The sequence below is a fragment of the Lampris incognitus genome, chromosome 10, assembly GCF_029633865.1.
Source record: "Lampris incognitus isolate fLamInc1 chromosome 10, fLamInc1.hap2, whole genome shotgun sequence".
In the NCBI taxonomy this organism is placed as follows: domain Eukaryota; kingdom Metazoa; phylum Chordata; class Actinopteri; order Lampriformes; family Lampridae; genus Lampris; species Lampris incognitus.
In genome coordinates, this window is record NC_079220.1 from 14,073,027 (window position 1) to 14,095,545 (window position 22,519).

Below are 22,519 nucleotides of genomic sequence, written 5' to 3' on the forward strand. Positions count from 1 at the left end.
CGAAGGCTACCTAGAAATGTGTGTAACTAGGATCCGCGGTGGTGTAGCGGTCTAAGCATCGGCTTTGTGTCGATGCAGTTGCCCACTGGGGACCGGGGTTCGAGCCTCGGTCTCGTCAACTCCGACTACGGCCGGGCTGTCTTCGGGAGGGGGCGGAGTTGGCTTGTGTTCGTCATATGAACGCGTCTCTGAGTGGGGGGGGGGGGTAGAGGCTAATTCCCATCGATGCAAAAAAAAGAACGGAAATGGAGTAGAGAACGGTCAACGGAGCATGCGCGAAATACCGCCACACGCCCCGCATAGCATCCAGGCGCTAGGATTCTAAGACCCACCCCTACTCTGCGTCTGATTAGCTAACTTTAACTCTAACCCCGCCCTAACCTACCCAAACAACAGAGGCAACGAGTACTTGCGCATGCTCAGTTGACCGTTCTCTGCATCGATGGGAACTAGCCTCTACCAGAAAGGGTTCGGCCTGGAGTCGCCTTGTCACGGAAGTGGCGAGGCGTCTTCTTCGAGACTGCCGGAGAGATGCAGTTGGCGAACGCATACGAGGGTGGATGTTTTAACTAAAATAGGGAGCGATTGGGCCAGTAAATTGGGAGAAAAAAATGCGTGTAACTTGACAGCATTTCGTTGCAATGAGTAACGATGGCAGAAGTTTCCATCACTGAGCCACAATGCTTAAGACCGCCCTTTGTTCCTAAGTCAAGTGACTCATTCGTGGATAATACTCCACACCACTCATAATACCTAAACCATGAGCCATGATCCTGCAGGCCCGGGGCTCCTCGCCCACTAACGCGGAACAGCATGAGAAAGACCAGAATAGGATTTCTTCTAAATTAAGACTTAATTGTTTTTAGAGATTCAGGCGAGGACGATAGCCTCGTCTACCGCAGGCCATCACGGGATAGCCAGCATGAGCAAAGGTTAAAGGTCTCAAGGAGTTGGGGTCAAGGGCTTCACCGGAATCACACTCTGCTGAACAGCCGTCCCATGACTTCTACAACATGGAGCCTCTCTCTCTCACACACACACAGTGAGTATAGTAGGCAGTGAATGTGCCTCCAAGCTCACATGAAAAACAACCCAGTATTGTCGATTCATTAGATATGAAAGTGTTACTCAGCGCTAAGTTATTCATATTCTCTAATGGGAGAGGCCAGAGATGAAGAAAAGCTCAGGAAATCAAACGGACGTGCCTGTGAACAATGTAAACCCCAAGATGTGCAACTCATGTAAGACATGGTTTTATATACCTTTGTTCGGCATCGTGTGTTTTAGAATGCTGTACAATAACACAAAGGGGACAATTTAAGACACACACACACACACACACACACACACACACACACACACACAAGCTGGTGATGGCGACTCCGGCTCTCGCCATTTCACACCACGCCGTCCCAGTCCCACCACCCATGACTAAACTCTTAGGCTCCCCGGGCTAAACGGAGTTGACTGTGGTACTCTCAGCAGCCTACACGTAGAAACAAAGGGCTGCGCGTGTGTGATTGAGCGCATGTGTGTAGAAAAGTGATTTGTCACACTTACAGCCCTCTTGGCTGCACACAGAACCCCCTTCTCTCACAGAGCCTGGCGATCTGTGCCCCGGGATTGGTGGAAAGACCGACTAGTCGTCACGTGATTGGTGGAAAACCTTACTGTGACTCAGCCTCTTTTCTCTGGATGAGACGAGCGGAGCCTCACTTACAGCCCCCCCCCCCCCCCATATGTTGGTGCGGGCAGGCAGAAAAGGTAGAGATGAAAATGAGACATTAAGGAGGGGGTGATAAAAGCAAACGAATAAAGTAAAGGAGGACTTGTTGTGGTGTCCTGTTATGAGGGCAAGGGACCAGTTTCACCACGTCTACACACAACAGTCGCAAGTGGCGGTTAATCACAAGTGAACCAGATAGAGGCAATATGAAAACATGTTTATCAGAAAATTGTATGCTCTCACTTATTACGCAAAGATACAATATGGAATGCTTTTTTTAAGTAATTCAAAAATATCTTTATCAGCAGTAAATAAAAAGTTTGCTTCAAAGCACTCAACTATTTAGATCTGTCCCACAAATAACACTTATGAAAAAAAAGCAACACAGGGTGTAAACCACATTTTATAAATCCCAAAATCAGTGGAAAAAGGCAAGGGGTCCAATTGTGTGTGTGTGTGTATATACGATGTGTGTGTGTGTGTGTCTACACTAACACCTATTTTCATGTGACTGACTTCTCATTCAAACCTGCTAGCACACATCAGATTCAGGGTTGCCATGATTTGTGATCTAACTTGAATTGTGTGTATGGGCACATGAGCAATCTGAAGAGATCGGGAGAGGGAGGAGAGGGGGGAGCGGGAGTGTTTAACAGTCATGGAAAAAGAGTAAATGGATGTTTTCAGGACAGGCGAGGTAAAACACCACACATTTTTTGAGGAAAAAAAAAAAGTCGCAAAGAAATCAAACATGTAACACCCATGTGTGTGTATTATCTGTGTTAACATGGCTCTGTGTGTTCGCGTGTTTATCCATGTGTGCTTCCTGTGCACGACATCAGCTCCTTGTTCTGCCCAGAACAAGATGGTTCTTCCAGGACGAACATTAACTTGGCTGAGTGTGTCTGTGTTTGTTAGACACGTCTGTAGTATCTGTGCGGAGGTCCATAGTGCATGGGCAAGTCCATCATGTTCCTATTATGATTATGATGATGACGGCGATGATGATGATGGTCGTTGTGGTTGAAAGGAGGAGGGTGGTGGTGGTGGTGGTTGTTGTTATTGTTGTTCATGGCGAGAAATTGCTGCAGCGGAGGGACATAAGGTGCTGGGGCCAACTGGGGTCCCATCATCTGGAACATTCCAGCCTGGGGCTCCGCCCGTGGGTAAACGACACGTGGAGGGACCAACAGAGGAGCTCGTACTGCATGCACATGAGGCATGGCCGGGGGATTGGGAGGGTTCTGAGGTGGCGGACCAACACGCTGCCGCTTGGCATCGGCAGCAGGCTCAGGAGGAGGGCCGACTCTCTTCCCTGAATTATCTGCAAGAGAGAGTGAGAGACAGACAGAGAGAGAAGGGGGGGGGTTGTATGTATGTCGAAGTGGACATAGAGATCATTCAATTCATGACTTGATACTTTCTTTGTGGTGTTGACCATAGTTCACAAAGTTAAACCTGATCCAAACAGAGTTTTAAACCTTTTTTGTAACAAAATCTTTCTCCAAGGTCTCAGTTATCCATCCATTATCCACTATCCAAACCGCTTATCTTGCTCTCAGGGTCGTGGGGATGTTGGAGCCTATCCCAGCAGCCACTGGGCAGCAAGCGGGGAGACATCCTGGACGGGCTGCCAGACCATCACACAGTACTCACACAGTACTGACACAGTACACACACACACACACACATTCACACCTAGGGACAATTTTTAGTATGGCCGATTCACCTGACCTACATGTCTTTGGACTGTGGGAGGAAACCGGAGCACCCGGAGGAAACCCACGCAGACACAGGGAGAACATGCAAACTCCACACAGAGGATGACCGGGCAGACCCCCAAGGTTAGAATACCCCGGGGCTCAAACCCAGGACCTTTTTGCTGCGAGGTGACCACGCTAACCACTGTGCCACCCAGTCTCAGTTATTTGTTTACAAAAATAGTATTCTAAATCTTAATTACACACATTTTGATATACACAGATTTTCAACAATAAAAGGGATATGTAGTACAAAATGCTATATACATCGTAGTGGTAGTAGTAGTAAAAACTTAAATTTGTATAGCACTTAGTCAAACAAAGTGATTCACAACCTAAATTAAACAAAAATAAAAAGTAGAACAACTATGAATAAGAACATTGAATACAATAATCAAATAAAAAAAGATACAGAGTGAAATACAATGACAGTGATTATTAAAAGCGGGACATGAAAAACATTCCTAGAGCAACAGGGTTCCCACTCTTTCTAGGAAATCATTTTCCAGGATTTCTGCTTGGACATACACAGCAGCCCTTGCCCATGGGCGGTCATACCATTCTGTATTAACCATCGGTGTAAGCCTCACCACGACCCCTTCTGATGGATGGACAGACTGACTGACACACATGCCATCCCTCAAAAAGTTACTATTTGATTGCCGAGTTTTTCCTGAAATAGCTCCATTTTTAACTTTATGTTTCTCACCCGGTCGGGAATAAAAAGACATTAAACTTGAAGATGCAATGTTGTGATGTTTGATACAGCAGAATACAAACACACCTTTCTGCGGCTGTTCTAAACAACAGTCGATAAATGGATTCTGTAACCTTTAGTCGATCACTTCCCAAACCACTCATGTGCAATATCTTTATCTAAAAAATATAAAATATACAACCCGAGCTAAAAGTAAAAACATGCAAGGCATGTGATGAGACAGTCAAAATATGGTGAATGCGCTCAATGTAAACAGTAATGATTCTGGATTGCTATAATGGGACAACGTCCACAATGTTCCTGTGAAGGCAAGTCATGATGACATTTTAGTGTCATGTTGCTCACCCCTCCTTGAAAGATCGGACAATCACTGGATAAAGCTACACAAATATAGTGTTAAAAATACTGTCGGCCACCATGTTGTATTAGCAATGCTGTGCCATAACCTTGAGGGTTGTCCTGATCTAGCCATGTTATATTCTAGACAAATCAATGTAACATGAATACAGACCTGCACACTTCTTATTCAGCTCAGCCTCCCCTTCCCTCTGGATCTCCTGAATGATGCGCTCATCATCTTGCTGTTCACACACACACACACACACACACAAAGATAATTATCATGAAATATTTTTATGCGGTACACATGTAGGTAGCTTCATCAGTATAATTGCATCATATTATTACTGTCAGTACTGCAGGTGGGTGTTTTCACAGTACTGCATCTGAGTGTACCAACATGTTGTCAGCTCAGCTGTAGGCTGGCTGTGGCTAGACCTGAAGTTACATTTTCTTACTTCATACTGGTAACTGTAGCTACTGGGTCTGTAGTTTGGGGCAGTAAACTGCAGAGTGCAATGACAGTTTTTGGATAAATGAGTTTTTCCAGTTTGACAAATGGTAGGAGTTATGTTGCAGCAAAGTGTACATGAAGCTACTTCTTGGTAATGGTGATACTCTTTAGGTCTTGGCGAAATGTATTTGGGGGGATCTTAGCAGCTGATGTGACTAGCATGAGGCATAGCGCTGAACAAAATGCTTAATGTTGCGGTTAATTACAGATGACAGTGTGTTAAGGGGTCAAAGGGATGTGGTGAGTTATAAAATGTTGTAATGCATCACATTTTCCTTTAAAAATCAATGTTTGGCAATATAAATGCATTACATAATGTGTTAATAAGGCAGCCGCCCCCCCAACACCCCTCAAATTTCCCCCTGGCTTAAAGTATTTAGGCTCTTCTTGGCATTGTCTTTCTGGCTGGCTCTGGTGCCTCTCTGGTGGTACTGGATCGGGTCCAGGTGATTAGCTACTCACAGACTAACTGCTGCTCTGGACTTCCAGTAATATTAGGGCCAGGTCACTGTGTGCTGCCATGCAATCAGATGGTTGGGGTCAGAGTGTTGTTAATGGGCATTTTTGTGTGTGTTTGTGAGTGCCTAAGTGTGTATTTGAGATTGGGAATTAATCCCAATGCTGAGTTTAACACTTTACCTAGGTAATGACTAAATCCCATAATGACCAGTTACTTTGACATATTTTTACCACATGATTAATTTTCAGAATAAACGTGGTGTGCAAGCCAGTTTTTCAGTGGCAGAGGAGCTGTCATTACACAGCTCACACTACAACAAAGATGTTTTGCTAAACAATAAAATCCCGCATCTGAAAAACATGGCGTACAAGATGACTAAAAAATGAAGACAACAAAAATTCTGAAACTAAAAACTTTGTTGATAAAATTATTTTAAAAAATGACAGCCTTACCCCCCCCCCATTTCATTTTAAAGATAAATCTAACGGTCGAAATTGTTACACAGTGTTTCAGAAATCGGCATTTGTACAGGTGATCATGTGTGGGCGCACCGTGGGGTCGGTCCAGAGGGAGCACTTGCGACAGTGACGGCAGGGTGCGCCGGGCGACCGGGCATGCTGGCAGAAGTGGTTGTAGCCAGTGATGGGCTCTCGGCAGAGGTAGCACATGAAGCTGCCACAGCGGCACGACATACGATTGCAGCCCTCTGACTTGACCAGGCCCATCCCGCACTTCACACACTTCCTCACCCGCGCCGCTGTCATGCGCTCCTCACTGAGAGCAGAGAGAGCGGAGGACAGACAGGGAGAAAGGTGATATTTCGGGTTAATGGGTGGCAGAAGTGAAACAGAATGCATATCAATCAATCAGAGGATCACATCGATATATAGAGATCCTCTGGGTACTTGCACTGAACAGCTTATACTGTAGTGATTTTAGCAACGTTTCTTTCAGCTGTTATCTGTTCATGTTACATTTTCAGTGGACACAGCAAATGCAATGTCTGACTTCAGGGTTTAATAAATATTCAAAATAGCCGCTTTATTTTGGCCTGAAAATCAGTGTATAAGCTGGTGATGAATGTATGGACGTAAACAATTATTTTTCCTTTTATGTCCCCCTCCAACCCCCTCTATATTTATCTATTCATGTCAGTGTTTCCCCTATTAGTTTTTCTTAATGTGGTGGAACGGCAAGCAACCATACCATGTAGGAGGGCTAGGGGCATCCTCCCCCGGGGGAAAACATTTTCACAAAGGAGCTGTTAAATGTGCAGTTTTTGTGAATTTTAGATGAAGATTTTACTTATAAAGTACAACTGAGTTAGAAATACTTATCAGAAAATATGACTCAGACTCATAAGCATCTATCCGTTATCCGAACCGCTTATCCTGCTCTTAGGGTCGTGGGGATGCTGGAGCCTATCCTAGCAGTCACTGGGCGGGATGTGGGGAGACACCCTGGACAAGCCCCTAGGCAGGCGTCCCCAATAGGCGGCCCGTGACGGGTTGATTTATGGTCCGCGAGAATTTTTGGAGAAATGCCAGAAGGAAGAATGTTTTTTTATTTCCCTACCCAAAAAAAAAAAAAAAAAAAACCTTTTAATTTTTTTTTGGAAATAAAAAATAGTTTCTTCCTTCTGGTATTTCTACACATTTTGTTTGGGAACACTATTCCAAACATAATTTCAGCAACCAATCCAACAAGAAATGCTACCTTGTAACTATCAATTCCACCCCGCATTTCCCCTTGTGGGCTAGTCCAGCCCCCCTCACTTGCGCGTCACATGACCTTATCAGCATTACTGAAAATACTTCAGTTATGGTGGGCTAGAATCGAGAATCGAGACAGACGCATAAGACCAAATAAGTAAGTTCCCAATTGCAATGGCTACAAAGAAACGCAAAGTTGACACCGAAAATAGACTGTTTAATGAAGATTGGACGGATCAATTTTGCTTCATTCTACCTGAACATAACAATGCTAAGCCAACTTGCTTGATCTGTTCGCAAACGGTAGCGGTCAGCAAAGTTACTAACATCAAACGCCATTTCGAAACAAAACACAGCAGCTTCAATGAAAGATTTCAACCGAAATCAGATACCAGAAAGCAGAAAACAGCTAGCTTAAACTCTGCGTATGTTCACTCTGTTAAAGTTAAAGTCTGTTCATTGTTAGTTTCTTTTCATTAAATATAATAAACATTGGAATCTTACGAATCATCGTTCTATTGAAAACCTACAAATTCGGCACCTGGACTAAAATTTTGGCCACTACTGCATGTGAAATAATTAATTTCTTGGTAAAAGTGAGACTAGTTATATATCGAAAAATAGATGAAAAATCTCTGTTTAAATTATAATACCTGCAACGTATCGACACCAAAACAAACTAACGAACAACATGCTGCTGGAGGTTGAGTGGCCCGTGGTTTTAAAAGTGGCCCTAAAAGTGGCCCGCTATGAAAAGTAATTGGGGACACCTGCGCTAGGCCATCACACACACACACACACTCACACCTAGGGACAATTTAGTATAGCTGATTCACTTGACCTGCATGTCTTTGGACTGTGAGAGGAAACCGGAGTCCCCCAAGGAAACCCACGCAGACACGGGGAGAACATGCAAACGCCACACAGAGGACGAACTGGGATGACCCCCAAGGTTGGACTACCCCAGGACTCGAACCCAGGACCTTCTTGCTGTGAGGCGACCATGCTAACCATTGCATCACCGTGCCGCCCAGACTCATAACATTTAATATAAAACTAATTTCACTGAGGGAAAAACTAAAACATGGTGATTAAGAACATCATGAGAAATTTGCCAATATCAAAGTAGGAGAAAAGAAATTGTATAGTCAACAATTTCTTGGTATGGTATCACACCAATAACAGTCTGTAGATGTTACTCAGGAGACTCACCATGTGGCGTGTATTTCTCTCTCTCCCTCTCTCTCTCACCACTTCCTCACTAAAATTTTTATTTTTTTTGTGGACCCCCCCCCCTTTTTCTCTCCAATTGTATCCGGCCAATTACCCCACTCTTCTGAGCCATCCCGGTTGCTGCTCCACCCTCTCTGCCGATCTGGGGAGGGCTGCAGACTACCACATGCCTCCTCCGACACATGTGGAGTTGCCAGTTGCTTCTTTTCACCTGAAAGTGAGGGGTTTCCCCAGGGGGACGTAGTGCATGGGAGGATCACGCCACCCCCCCCCCCCCGAACAGGTGCCCCGACCGACCAGAGGAGGCGCTAGTGCAGCAACTAGGACACATCCGGCTTCCCACCTGCAGACACGGCCAATTGCATCTGTAGGGACGCCTGACAAGCCAGAGGCAACGGAACAGACCGCTACGCTACCCGGACGCCCACTAAAATCTTTATCAGCATTATCATCAGGCTATTAACAAGCTGCAGCTGTTGTTACACAAGGTGGACATTTGTTGGTTTGAACTAAACAAATCAGTCATCAAGGCTGTATAGCCTACACATGCTGGCAGCTTTAGATAACTTCCTTACTGTAGCCTACAAGTAACCTAACAGCTAGTCTTTACCTTACCTGACTAACTTTCCTCCTCTTCCTTGGGAAATACTTCAATAAATTCATCTGAAAAAAGAGGAACCACTATTCCTTTAACATTCATGCAACAGTTTTTTTTCTCAATCACAAAATCCATCACTGTGAATCGGTGAACTGTTCGTTCTAAACAAACTGTCAACCACGGTAGTTTGTCAGACTTATCGTGACTGTTTTTCTTTCAGAGATATTATTTTTTAGCTAATTTCAAACAGTTAGTTGGATGGCAATTCAGCCTCTTTTTTCTGCCAACTGTTCATGCGCTAGTGTGTAAAATGAACCCCGCCACTCTAGTCTCTGCTTATGCCGATTGTGTTTGTTTATTGTTCGCTGGAGAAATAAATTTATTCAACTTTAGTTCCGCTCCAAATTTTCCCCTCCCAACTCCTGCTTGTATGGCACCGACCGGGATGCACCGAGAACCACTGGTCAAAATCAAGAATAATTTTGAAAATAATTTTGCTATGGGCAGTTATATTTCTAGCGTGGAGGCTCATATTCTTACCGTGGTGGCCGCCACTATTAAACATACACTCACCGGCCACTTTATTAGGCACACCTGTCCAACTGCTCGTCAACGCAAATTTCTAATCAGCCAATCACATGGCAGCAACTCAATGCATTTAGGCATGTAGACATGGTCAAGACGATCTGCTGCAGTTCAAACCGAGCATCAGAATGGGGAAGAAAGGTGATTTAAGTGACTTTGAACGTGGCATGGTTGTTGGTGCCAGACGGGCTGGTCTGAGTATTTCAGAAACTGCTGATCTACTGGGATTTTCACGCACAACCATCTCTAGGGTTTACAGAGAATGGTCCGAAAAAGAGAAAATATCCAGTGAGCGGCAGTTCTGTGGGCGAAAATGCCTCGTTGATGCCAGAGGTCAGAGGACAATGGCCAGACTGGTTCAAGCTGATAGAAAGGCAACAGTAACTCAAATAACCACCCATTACAACCGAGGTATGCCGAAGAGCATCTCTGAACGCACAACACGTCGAACGTTGAGGCAGATGGGCTACAGCAGCAGAAGACCACACCGGGTGCCACTCCTGTCAGCTAAGAACAGGAAACTGAGGCTAAAATTCGCACAGGCTCACCAAAATTGGACAATAGAAGATTGGAAAAACGTTGCCTGGTCTGATGAGTCTCGATTTCTGCAGCGACATTCGGATGGTAGGGTCAGAATTTGGCATCAACATCATGAAAGCATGGATCCATCCTGCCTTGTATCAACGGTTCAGGCTGGTGGTGGTGGTGTAATGGTGTGGGGGATATTTTCTTGGCACACTTTGGGCCCCTTAGTACCAATTGAGCATCGTGTCAACGCCACAGCCTACCTGAGTATTGTTGCTGACCATGTCCATCCCTTTATGACCACAGTGTTCCCATCTTCTGACGGCTACTTCCAGCAGGATAACGCGCCATGTCATAAAGCTCGAATCATCTCAGACTGGTTTCTTGAACATGACAATGAGTTCACTGTACTCAAATGGCCTCCACAGTCACCAGATCTCAATCCAATAGAGCACCTTTGGGATGTGGTGGACCGGGAGATTCGCATCATGGATGTGCAGCCGACAAATCTGCAGCAACTGCGTGATGCTATCATGTCAATATGGACCAAACTCTCTGAGGAATGTTTCCAGTACCTTGTTGAATCTATGCCACGAAGGATTAAGGCAGTTCTGAAGGCAAAAGGGGGTCCAACCCGGTACTAGCAAGGTGTACCTAATAAAGTGGCCAGTGAGTGTACATACAGTCTGGTGTTACACTCATATTCCTTTGTCTCATTATAATGAAAACTCTGCAGTGAACTGGTCAGGCTGGCTAAACTGATCTGTCTACCATGCAGCTCCATGTATCTTTCAGCTCACGGAGGATGGGGGGGGGGGGTTAAGAGGATCTGTGGACAGTTCAAAACAGGAAGTACTGCCTGCGGGTCTGCTGGGACACAGGAAGCAGCTGGCTATTCCGCTTCCTGGACTGTGAAACTGAGCCAGCATCCTCTCTTGAGAGGGGAACAGGACAGGCGAGGCCGGCGGCAGAGGAGACGTCTTGAATCCAGATAACATGGGGCTAATGGCCTTGCTAACAGTATGAGGTTGAAAAATCCCAAATGGTACAAGAACCATTAACACCGTGTTCTCTTGTAATGGCATCACACTGGTGTGTCTGTCAAAATACCAGTCAGGATCATCTGAGGACATGGACGCCTTGCAACTAGGTTTGAGATATTTCTATAACTGGACTCATTTGGGACATGGTTGATGAAATTTGACAAACCTGGTACTTCAGCAAGTCCTTAACAAGTATTTGAAGGGCCTACTCTTTTCAAATATAAACAAATATATAAATAAAAAGAGATGACTGTATAATTTTGGAGTCCATTGGCCACTGTTCTCACCAGATAAAAATTAAGTATCGTACCCTGAGCTTAACAGTAAGGCTGACACTTACCCATTTCCTGGGCAATGTCTTTGTCTTAGTACTTTGATTCCCCTATTCCCTGCCTCTTGATGCTCCAAGGTACACCTACACTAAATGCATAGCCAAGAGTACACTTGACATGTACTCTTGGCTATGATATCACTACTACATAGCGCTCTGTGATGCCAGTTGGTCACATTCAAAGCTAACTGCCGCCTTTCTTGTAGGTCCCTAGGATTAAAGTGTCTGCTTAATGCGTAAATGTAAAGGAACATGTAAAAGGGCCCCAGGCTCAGGGTCACGAGAGGTCGCTCTGTGAAAGAGAGGTGAGTGGAGTGGGACCTTTATCGGTTTTGGTCATTCACTTACAAGAGCACCCTCATGCGGATCTCATCCCTCTCCAAGACTTGTTCACATGTCTTCCCCACATGCTCCTTCCACTGGACGTGGCACTTCCTACAGCTCTCCTACAGAAGAGGGAGAACAGACAGAGATAGAGAGAGACAGACAGACAGACAGAGAGAGAGAAACAAAGACAAAGAGAAAGGGAGCGACAAACAGGAAAAGAAAGGCAAAGGTGAGAAGAGGGAAAGAAGCAGGAACAAGAAGTAGAACAAACCAGGGGAAGAGACAATGAACATTGAGGGAGAGAGAGGAAGAGAGAAGAGTGACATAAGTCAGTTGGAGCAGACTTCATTGGAAGTGTTGTTCTTGGGCATTCTTTCACCAGAGCAATGAAATAATTCAGTTCATTTCCGTTTTCCATGGGTCATTTAACACAGATGTGACTCCGACCGCATCCATCCACAACATAGTCTCAGCATTACAAAGACTCCCTTCCAACCTCACCCCTTTTCACCTAATTCTGAACTGGACTTTAAAACCATCAGGCAGAGAGTTGCCGATAAGTGTCTGCTCAATATGCTACTGATGCTACCACTGCAGAGGGGTTGACAAAGACACAAGGTGTGGCTTTGAGTGCATGCATGTATATGTGTGTGTGAGCATCTCCAACTGCAGCGAGAGTGCGATTTGTTCGTCACAGACTGCTTGGTTGCCTAGTAACTGCAACTCCAGCCTCCCACTGTCTCAGGCATGCCGGCCCACAACGCTTTGCCCCTCAGCTGAAGGACATCTGGGGCAGACAGTCACACTGCTATGGCTGGCAGGGCTTCACTCACACTCACACACACACACACACACACACTGCCTGAAACTGTCAATGTAACTGTAGACACATGCAAAGAGGGAAATGCAGTTTGAAACTACAGTGCAGACTCTTGTAATCACGTATGGACACACACTTTCACACACGCAGACACCCGAGTTTGATTTAACCATGGATTACTTCCACGGCCAACCCCTAACTTAAGTGGTATCGCCATAAATATTTGAAGTGCTTGTACAATATTGATGAGCCTGCCATACATAACTTGATCTGATACATTACAACTAGGGATGTATCAATACGCTCAACCCATGATTCGATAAGATTCATGATACTGGGCTCACGATATAATTTTTTCACTTTTTTTTTTAACAAAATGAGATTGAAGACAAATTGTGACGAAAAAAAGAAACCCTTACTTCTCAAACAAAAATAGAAAAATATACATTTTCTCTTATCTTTATCAAATCAAATAATCCTTTTTGTTATTTCTGAGGTAGGGTATAAACTATGCAAAACAATGCATATTTCCTTTTCTTTGTAAAAGTCAAACTGAAAATATATTTTGTCTTAAAAAAAAAAAAACCTAAATTGAATTTTAAAATAAATCGCAAATCAAATAAATAAATGAATAACACAAGTAAAGAAAGTCTCTTTAGATAAACACAATAAGGCTTGGCCTGTCTTCCTAGCTTGGAATTCACCTTTTTTTTTATAGGAATATTTGCATATCTACATTTTCAGGTAGAAGCTGAGACCTCTGGACATTCACAATGTCCCACCTGTGACTGCTATGTCTTTGCGCCTTGATCCAGCTACTGGCATGAAGTCGAACAAGGGACCTCAAATGTAGATAGCGCCCTCAGCTGTTTAAAAAGAGTATCGCAATTCAGTTTTCATCTCACCAATTTGAATCGTCATATTTGTATTGGGAATTTACTGTCTTGTAAAGTATTGTGACATTCCTAGTTACAACTATGATCCATGACTCCATGGCAACCTCTACTCTGACCTCTGACCCAGATTTGAAAAAAAAAAAAACTTAACTTGTGGCCCTCTCATACATCTGTAACACCCTAAAAGAAAAGAGAGAAAAATATAGGCAGTGTGTGTGCACACACGTTTTCCTTTCAGTCTGTGAATGCCCAACCGGCTTGGAGCTATTGCTAAACAACTTGCTGGGTCTGCCCAGCATGATGTAGTATAGGTGTGGTCTGCCCATGACTCGGGCCTTCTTCCAGGCTGTGTGCAAGGTCAGCCAAAGGGTAGAGAACTGGGTTGAGGCATCTGAAAAAGGTCCCAAGTTTCTTTCCAAAACAGGAGTGAAACAAGAAAACGATATAATTTCTTGCTGCCCCTCACACCATGAAACATGGGGGCCTGCCCTCTATTCTGTGCCTAGAGCATGGTGAAGAACCCTTCCCTCTGAATCTAATCTGCGCTTGTGCCAATTTTATGCTTCCACCTGCAATGAGAAGGTGATTATGTGCACATCACAAGGGCTGAGCCAAGGGGAGAAGAATTGAACATAACCCTCACAGAGAGTGTGGAGCACACAAAGGCTCTGAAGGAAGAGAATGAGAGGGGGAGGAGAGAAGAAAAGGAAAAGGAGAGAGGAGGAACAGACAATGTGGTGCGAGATTGCCCTCTATCAGTAACCTAGAGAACAGGAAGACAGTTCAGAGTTTGTGTGTGCGTGCATGTATTGCAGACATGGACAATTGTGTGCCATGGAGTGCCAAGAGTATGCAGGTTTCCTTTCCAACCAATCACTACACCAAGTAATATCTCTGATTGGTCGGTCCTCTTTGGTTTAAGGTGCACTGTAGTGCTTGGTTGGAAGGAAAACCTGCATAATCAGTTGCCTATGTCAGGAGTAACAACTTGTCGGACAAGCTGGTGGATAGCAAGCATGAATCTGCAGTCAACTGCTTATAGCACAGCCAAAAATACTGCTTATAGCACAGCCAAAAAATACTGCTAGCTGACGAGGCCTCATTTGAATTCAACAGGGACACTCATGTGGGTTTAGGATGCACAAATGACAGAAATTTGAATGCCGCCCTCAGTATTAGAAAGATTAACCTACTCAAAGATTTAAACCCAGACATATTAAATTTGCAACCTGCTACAGTAAGAACACATTGCCAAGTATCAGGGACAAAGCAATCAACATTAATACAAATCAATAACATCTACTGGACTACTGGCTGTACACAGCCAGCCAAACACAATCTCCATCAACTCTTTTCTCAATACTTGTCTTCCCCTTGTACTTCTCCACCTTCATTCATTCTTTCCTATGTCATGGCCCCCCTTTGTCTCCTGCAACCCGCTCCCTATTCCCTCACCTTCACTCATACTTCCCCTTTCTTTCCCCCTTTGGCTCTCCCTCTCTCTTTTTCAGTCTCTCTGTCTCTGCTCTCACCATGCAGGCTGCAGCAGCCCTTATAAGGCAGAGGAAGCTGTTTGCAGAGCTTTTGATTGGGGCACTGCAGAGTGACTGTGTGCGTGCATGTTGGTGTGTGCGTGCGAGTGTGCTTTTGCTGGGGAGGTGGCTCTCGCCGCAATCAAATCTACTTGCAGAATGTCAGAATGCAGGGGCCTGGGGGAGACGGAGGGAGAGAAAGACAGGAAGGAAAAAGATAAAAGGGAGGAAGAGGCAGAGATGTGTGTAACTGGCATGCAACCACAGTCGTGTGGCCAGTCTCCACATTTTCTGTGCCATAAACAGGGTCAATGCTGAATGGATTAAGAATGCAGTAAATTTTGATTTTATTGCATTTGCTGCTACACTATGAGGTATAAACGTGCATGCCCACACATCACTTTTTGTGCAGGCACACACACAAACATATTTGTCGTGTATCATCAGAGGTAGAGTGAACTGTCTATCCAGACATGGTTTTCCAATGGCCTACATTCTAATCGACAGTCTATGCTGCTATGGACCAGTTGTACATAGGCCAGGAACAAGCCTGTCCAATTGCCCAAATACCCACATGTGGAATATATTAACATGCATGTGTGTGGATGTGTGTGAGTGTGTAGGTCAGTGGAAGAGAGAGAGGGGAGACAATATCTGGGTCAAACATGATCTCAACCACATTTGAAATGGAGGGAAAGTGTGTCCAACCAATAAGGAACCAGTGCAAGGGGAGTGGAAAGTGTGTCAAGCCAATGAAGGAACAATATGAGTGGTAGAGGGTTGGCTTAGAGAAGTATGTCAGTTACATAATGAAGCCCCTCCCCACTCTTGGACTGAACAGGCTGCAGGGCTTACTGTACAACTTCATAGACAGTGTGTCTATGTTCACGCACAGATGTGCTCTTGTACTGTTGTCAGCAGAGGAGCAAAACAGAAAAAAAAATTGAGCTACATTCATCCCATTCAAGCCACTCAGTCTTGTGGTAAGGTTGTCAGGGAGTTTCCGCTGTCAAGAGGGGAAATACAGACTTGCAGTCAACTCGAAAAAATGTAACACACTTACAGTGTCACAAGATTGGAAAACACATCCTGATTTTTTAGGATAGTAAAGAGGAAGTGAACTGCACAAACCTTTTCAGCTGTTAGTCAATGTGAGCTTGTCAGAAATTCACTGTCCATTTAAGAAAGGTTTGCTTGCAACTTGGACAATTATTATAATGACAAAGGCTGTATGATTAAGCCTGTTAAACAACCATTATTTGCCTTATAGCTGCAGTTCTCGCTCTCAGATGGTTAAAGAAAAGGAAGTGGCTCTACAACTGAGAATGATACAATAGATTCTGAACAGGAACTGACCAAAGATACATCTGGAGCATGACTAACTTTTTGTGGGCTTAAGTAATTGGGTGCAGCTGTGAGGTTTTACTGTGGCACAGCAGATATGTACCTTGGACTCCACCTACAGGAATATGGAGAGAATTACAGGAGGGAGTGCCAACTTCACCCTCACAAAGCTATTGTGTTTGTCTCAGAAGTTTGCTTGATTACTTTTATGATCCTGTTTTTTCCAGCTTGAGCTTAAAATGGTCATTGTGTAGCAAGTAAGTAGGGGTGACATCATAAAATGGATGATGCATACAGTTTGGTATAAAAAATGTGAGTGCAAACTATTAAAAACACTAAAGAATTAAATCTAATTGACAATCTATGAGACCAAATGCCCAGGAGTTGGTTCTTTAGCTACAAACAAAGAAAACTCTTTACTACAAACTTTGTGTGGACATTAAGGACAATCAGGTAGAAATTTGTACTGAGTGGGCAGAGGTTGGGGATAGTGCAATGTGATTTGATCAACACCTCCCAGTCCTATTAGCAACAAGACCATAGCAAGAATACATATGCTAAGGTTGTCACCTGGTACTGAGGTCTAATATGCAGTGGATGCTTTATTTTGCAGAAATAATTGTTTCATGGGAGGATATAGGGGATGAGGTAAATTAATGAGCTTAGACTGAACAAGTTTATCTTGGGTCAGGGCTGAACATGGAAAGTTGGCTGTTATGGAATTGTAGCCACTTCCCTTATCAGTTTCCCCATGGAGTTAGGGATTTGTGTTAAGAGTTTTTGTGAGGCCATAACAGCGGATTCTGAAGGTTATACAAAGAGAAACCAGAGGCTGAGGGACGATAGTTAGCGCCTAAAGTTAGCCTGGGAACCAGACAAATCTGTGAGCTCATATTTTATGCTCTAGCATATAATAATAATAAACTTTATTTGTGGGCGCCTTTCCGAGCACTCAAGGACATCTTACAGAACATCTTACAGAACACACACACACACGCACAAAAAAAAACAAAACAAAAAAAAACAAGCAGCGCTGTATCAGACAGCATAAAATCAAAACAAAGCAGGGTAGACAATAAAAAGTTAACACAGCAGATAAGTATGAAATCATCATCTGCATAAAACTCAATGAAGCGTGGATCAGACTGAATATGCCAGTTTGAAAAGGTACGTTTTGAGATGGGATTTGAAGGTTGAAAGAGAGTCAGTGTTGCAAATGTCTTGTGGGAGAGTTTCATAGGCAGGGGGCAGAATGACTGAAGGCTCTAGACCCCAAGGTAGTCAAGTGGGCCAATATTGTAGTGAGTTAGAGAACAGAAGAGGATCTGAGAGTGCAGGAGGGCGTGTGGATATGAAGGAGTTCAGAAAGATATGAAGGAGCTAGGTTATTAAGGGCCTTAAAGGTGAGAAGCAGTATCTTGAAGTCAAAATATATATAGATACGTAATATAAACATATACGTCTGGACACCCTCCTGTTCAGACAGATTTCCAGCCGACCTGGCCCAGGTCAGGCCAATCAGAACCGTTTATCTAATATGGGGTGGGTTTGATATGATGACATACAGCCTTGTTTTTTTCCCACCAACATTCCAGGGCTCTGCCTCTGATTGGATAGTACTCATTGCCCACGATGGTTAAGATTAGGGTTAGGGATAAGGTTAGCCAATCAGAGTCAGAGTAGGGGTGGGTTCTCTCAGAATGCGGGTGGGAATGAAAATAACACTGACTTACAGAAGAGTGACGTTGGCTGTCACTGATGCGGAACGCTCTGTTGAATCCGCTATTGTAATAGTATTAAATGAACTAGATGGTATATTTTCTCTAAAAAAATAACAAACACTTAAAGCTTTTGTCGATAAGAAAGATTTGTTTCCGTACTTCCGATAGGATTTGGTAAGCGCTACATTATGCGTTTCATTGCTCTGATTGGTTTTAGGTCTTTCCAATTGCATCCAGAGGCATTTCGGTCTGCGCCCATGGATAACGCCCCTTGGAAATCGAAATTGTACTGAAAGGAGCTAGACTAATTAGCATTTGCGAATTTGTCTGGTTCCCAGGCTAGTCCAAAGTATGAAAATCCACAATATAGGTGGATGGTTGCTTCAATTCATCCGCAGTTATGAGGCTAAGTTTGGGCACTACATAGTCCAGACTCAGTGTTAAGAGTATGTTAGTGCACCCAGTGCAAAGACAAGGGGGGAAAAAAAAAAGAAAAAAGAAAAAAGAAAAAAAGAAGAGAGAATCTTGGATGAGAAAGAATAAAGCCGAACCCAGGCAAAAGGAAAGCAGATTTGGATCCTAATTCTAATAGCACATATGACTTGTACCACCTGTTTGTATTGGTAAATGTGCTAGGCAAGTCCGTGTTTAAGAAATCTCACAATCCTATATCCACTGCAAAATGAAAAACCCATGAGTGCTGACGTCAAGTTTGTGCATATGTATGTGGGTGCATTATCACAAGTGAGCAGGAACCCACCATTGATACCCAAAGGCATGGACAAGTGGGAAAAAAGGTGCACTGACAAAGGCCTCACTGTTGAAAGCCAAGTCAATTATCCACTCCTCTAACAGCCTCAAACCATTTAATTACACACAAGGTGCTAGAGGGCTAGCACTCTGCTGCCATGGTGCCTGACAAACATGCATGCACACATGCACAATGTTCTGGTTGGGTATTGGTGGGAACACAATTCCCCAATCTCTTTCATTCGCAATTATGGGACTCTCATGAGAGAGAGAGAGAGAGAGAGAGAGAGAGATGTGTATGAATGTGTGTGTATGCACACGTAAGATAAATGAACGAGTGAGAGGGCAAACAAGAGACATATACTATGTGTATAGGGATCAAGAAGGAGACTGACGCAGGGAGATAGAGGCAAACAGTGAGGGGAAGAGAAAGAAGCACAATCAGACAAAGAACAGAAGATGGAATGAGAGAGAGAGAGAGAGAGAGAGAGAGAGAGAGAGAGAGAGAGAGAGAGAGAGAGAAAGACAGAGATTTTGTGAGAATGGTAAGAGTATGCATATGCAAGAGGATGGTGTGAGGCTGAGCAGCTGTAGGTATGTGTGTCTTGTAAAATAACAAGAGATTTTACCCTGGAATCTGTGACAGCCTTGGCTGATGGCTGAGTCTGGGGAAAGAACTACCTCCTTCTGCATTCTTCAAGCAGGGAGGAGGGAGTGGGAGAGATAAAAACAGACAGAGCTGGAAACCTCCCCAGATAAGAGTTGTTCCATCACCTTGATAAAAATGTTTGTTCCCCATCCGTCTTTATCTCTACCACTCACACCTGACTGATCTTTGTCTCTTTGCCTCTCGCTCCAAGATGATTTAAGCACAAGTCTACATCATGGATTCCTAGGTTTCCCTCTTTTCTTTTTACAAGTTCAACATCTTACATGGTCTGTGCAGCTTTCGGCAAGTTACATGGCATATCCCACTGGAGCTTTATTTCATAATGGTGTTGACTGCTGTAGTGTTCCAAGGGGTGATATCCAGCTCAATAAGCATACAATATAAAAGTCTGGTGATCAGATTGTCTCTATATTGGAACTAACCAACTTTTCAGTAAGAAAGCCAGAGCACATTAATATCCCTACACAAAGGGGGATGTGAATGACTGGAGAATGTTTCTACAATATTATCTCTGTATGTACAAAAAGACGTGTTTGCATCTAGGACTGACCTTGCGGCATCGTGGGTTGGGACAGCTAAAGAGGGACATACCCTTGTCCAACAAGGCTGGGAAGTTGCAGAATGGACATCTGGAAAGAGGGTCAGACAGGAAAGCAGGGGAAATGAGAGAGAAGGACCAGTGGGTTGAAGAAATACATGAAACAGGACAGAGACACAAGGACTACCTCTCAACAGAACCAGAACCATGACTAGATGTCTGCAATATATTCATTTTCAGGTCCAAAGTATAAACTCTCCTTCATACCTGACATTAATGTGTGGGTGATCAGCTTGTATTTAGTTTGAGCAAACATGCATGAAAAAAAAAAGAAGAAAAAAAAAAGGTTTAAATGTAGCCGAGCCACCCTAAAGGTCCTATCACATAAACTACCTTCTCCCAGAGGTAGTCAGAGAGAAAGGTGGCCACATTAACAGGGTGGTGTAGTGTTTCCAAGCTCTGTAAAGTAAAACACGAAAAGCAAACAGGTGCCAGGCACCTCGGCTTTTAACGTACCTATCAAAAATGTCAAGAAACCTCATGGATGAGCAAGAAACAGTATTCAATGTTAATTTTAAAGAATAGAAATATCACTCGGGGACAGGGGCATTTCCAGGATTTGAGGACATTCGGGGCTTAGCCCGGACTTCTGCAGTGGGGTCCGGGGGGGGGGGGGATTCCTCCGCCAGAATTTTTTTAATTTTTTTTATAAACAAGCACTATTTTAATGCACTCTTGCACCTTATTTACGTACAAAGTACATGTCTTAATCATTGAAAAATTGAAATGTGTACTTCAAAAACTGTTGTTTACTCTCCAGATTAATTATAAATTGTGGTGTTAAAATATTAGTAGTTGTTAGTAATTAGTATTAGTATTGAGTAGAAGCAGAATATTTCACAACAGCTACCATTAAACCTTTGTTGACATGCTTCAGTGCCAGACTAGAGAAATAAAATTAAATGTATTTTTGTTAACATTAGTTTATTGGAATATTAAATTTTGTCTCACACACACACACACACACACACACACACACACACACACACACACACACACACACACACACACACACACAGTTAGTTTAGAGACCTGCATTTATTTTGACAGTCTGTTATGTTACGAAGACTATTGGACATTCACACATGTTAAGTTTTTTGTCGGGCTTCACATAGACTTAATTTTTTTTTTTGGGGGGGGGGGGGGGCTTTTCTCCCCAATTGTACCTGGCCTATCACCTTGCTCTCCGAGTCGTCCCGGTCGCTGCTGCACCCCTTCTGCCGATCTGGGGAGGGCTGCAGACTACCACATGCCTCCTCCGACACAAGTGGAGCCAGCCGCTTCTTTTCACCTGACAGTGAGGAGTTTCACCAGGGAGACGTAGTACGTGGGAGGATCACGCTATTCCCCCCAGTCCCCCCCCCCCCCCCCCCCCGAACAGGCGCCCCGACTGACCAGAGGAGGCGTTAGTGCAGCGACCAGGACACATACCCACATCCGGCTTCCCATCCGCAGACACAGCCAATTGTGTCGGCAGGGACGCCCAACCAAGGCAGAGGTAACGCAGGGATTCGAACTGCCGATCCCTGTGTTGGTAAGGCAACGGAATAGACCGCTGCGCTACCCGGATGCCCCCACATAAGCTTAAATTTAAAATTATATTCGGGGCTACACTCAAAATGTTCCGGGCTTAAGCCCCGGCAAAGTGACCTAGTGACACCGATGCTCGGGGACATGGCATGTGTGGCATTCGGTATTTTGGTCAGAAAAGAGAAAAATTCAATTCTGATTATACTTCAATGTCAGTTCTATCAGACCATGTAAACCACAGTTAAGACACAATGAGGACAGGGGAAAAGGTCATGTAAGGTTTATGAGGGGGGGTGGGGGGCGCATACCTGACTAGTTCATCACCGCAGGTGGCAGCAACAGCCTCCTCTGCTTGTCGCTCATAGTATTTACAAAGTATGTTCTCTGGTAAGACCTTCTCAAGCTCACACACTGGGTAAGAGCATGGACAGCCCCCCTCCATGCAGCTCAGCTCCGACTGAAACACATGTATGCACGCACGCACACGCACGCACACACACAAACGCACACACACGCACACAATTTTTGAGATGCATTCAGACCACCAACGCGATTCTGACAAAGGCACTACAGAGTCCAAGTTAAAAACCTCAGCACAATTACCAGGAGATCTGATCATAGGTTAACATTTTCACCACCAAAAGAAAATACTGCTTCAAAAAGGTTGTGCAAAATTAATAAAATTGCACAAGGTTGTTGCATGAGATTTCAGAATGAGCTGTGATTGAATGTTCAGACACTCTGATTTTGGTAGGAATAGCCATTTATAATGGCCTAGCAACATCAC

General features: G+C 44.1%; 1 protein-coding gene across 4 annotated transcripts in view; it reads right to left on the bottom strand.

The window, feature by feature from the left end:
• Positions 1-2,486: 2,486 nt before the first annotated feature.
• rnf216 (ring finger protein 216) overlaps positions 2,487-22,519 on the bottom strand; it is a 48,024-nt gene continuing 27,991 nt past the window's right edge. For 3 of the 4 annotated variants that reach the window (XM_056288522.1, XM_056288523.1, XM_056288524.1), the window contains exons 12-17: positions 22,041-22,189; positions 20,155-20,233; positions 11,893-11,990; positions 6,069-6,291; positions 4,716-4,785; positions 2,487-3,050 (exon numbers count right to left, since the gene is read on the bottom strand). In XM_056288522.1, the coding sequence (XP_056144497.1) occupies positions 2,641-3,050; positions 4,716-4,785; positions 6,069-6,291; positions 11,893-11,990; positions 20,155-20,233; positions 22,041-22,189 (1,029 nt within the window). In that variant the 3' untranslated portion in view covers positions 2,487-2,640. The remainder of the gene's footprint in view (positions 3,051-4,715; positions 4,786-6,068; positions 6,292-11,892; positions 11,991-20,154; positions 20,234-22,040; positions 22,190-22,519) is intronic. The other variant, XM_056288525.1, reaches the window with a different exon arrangement.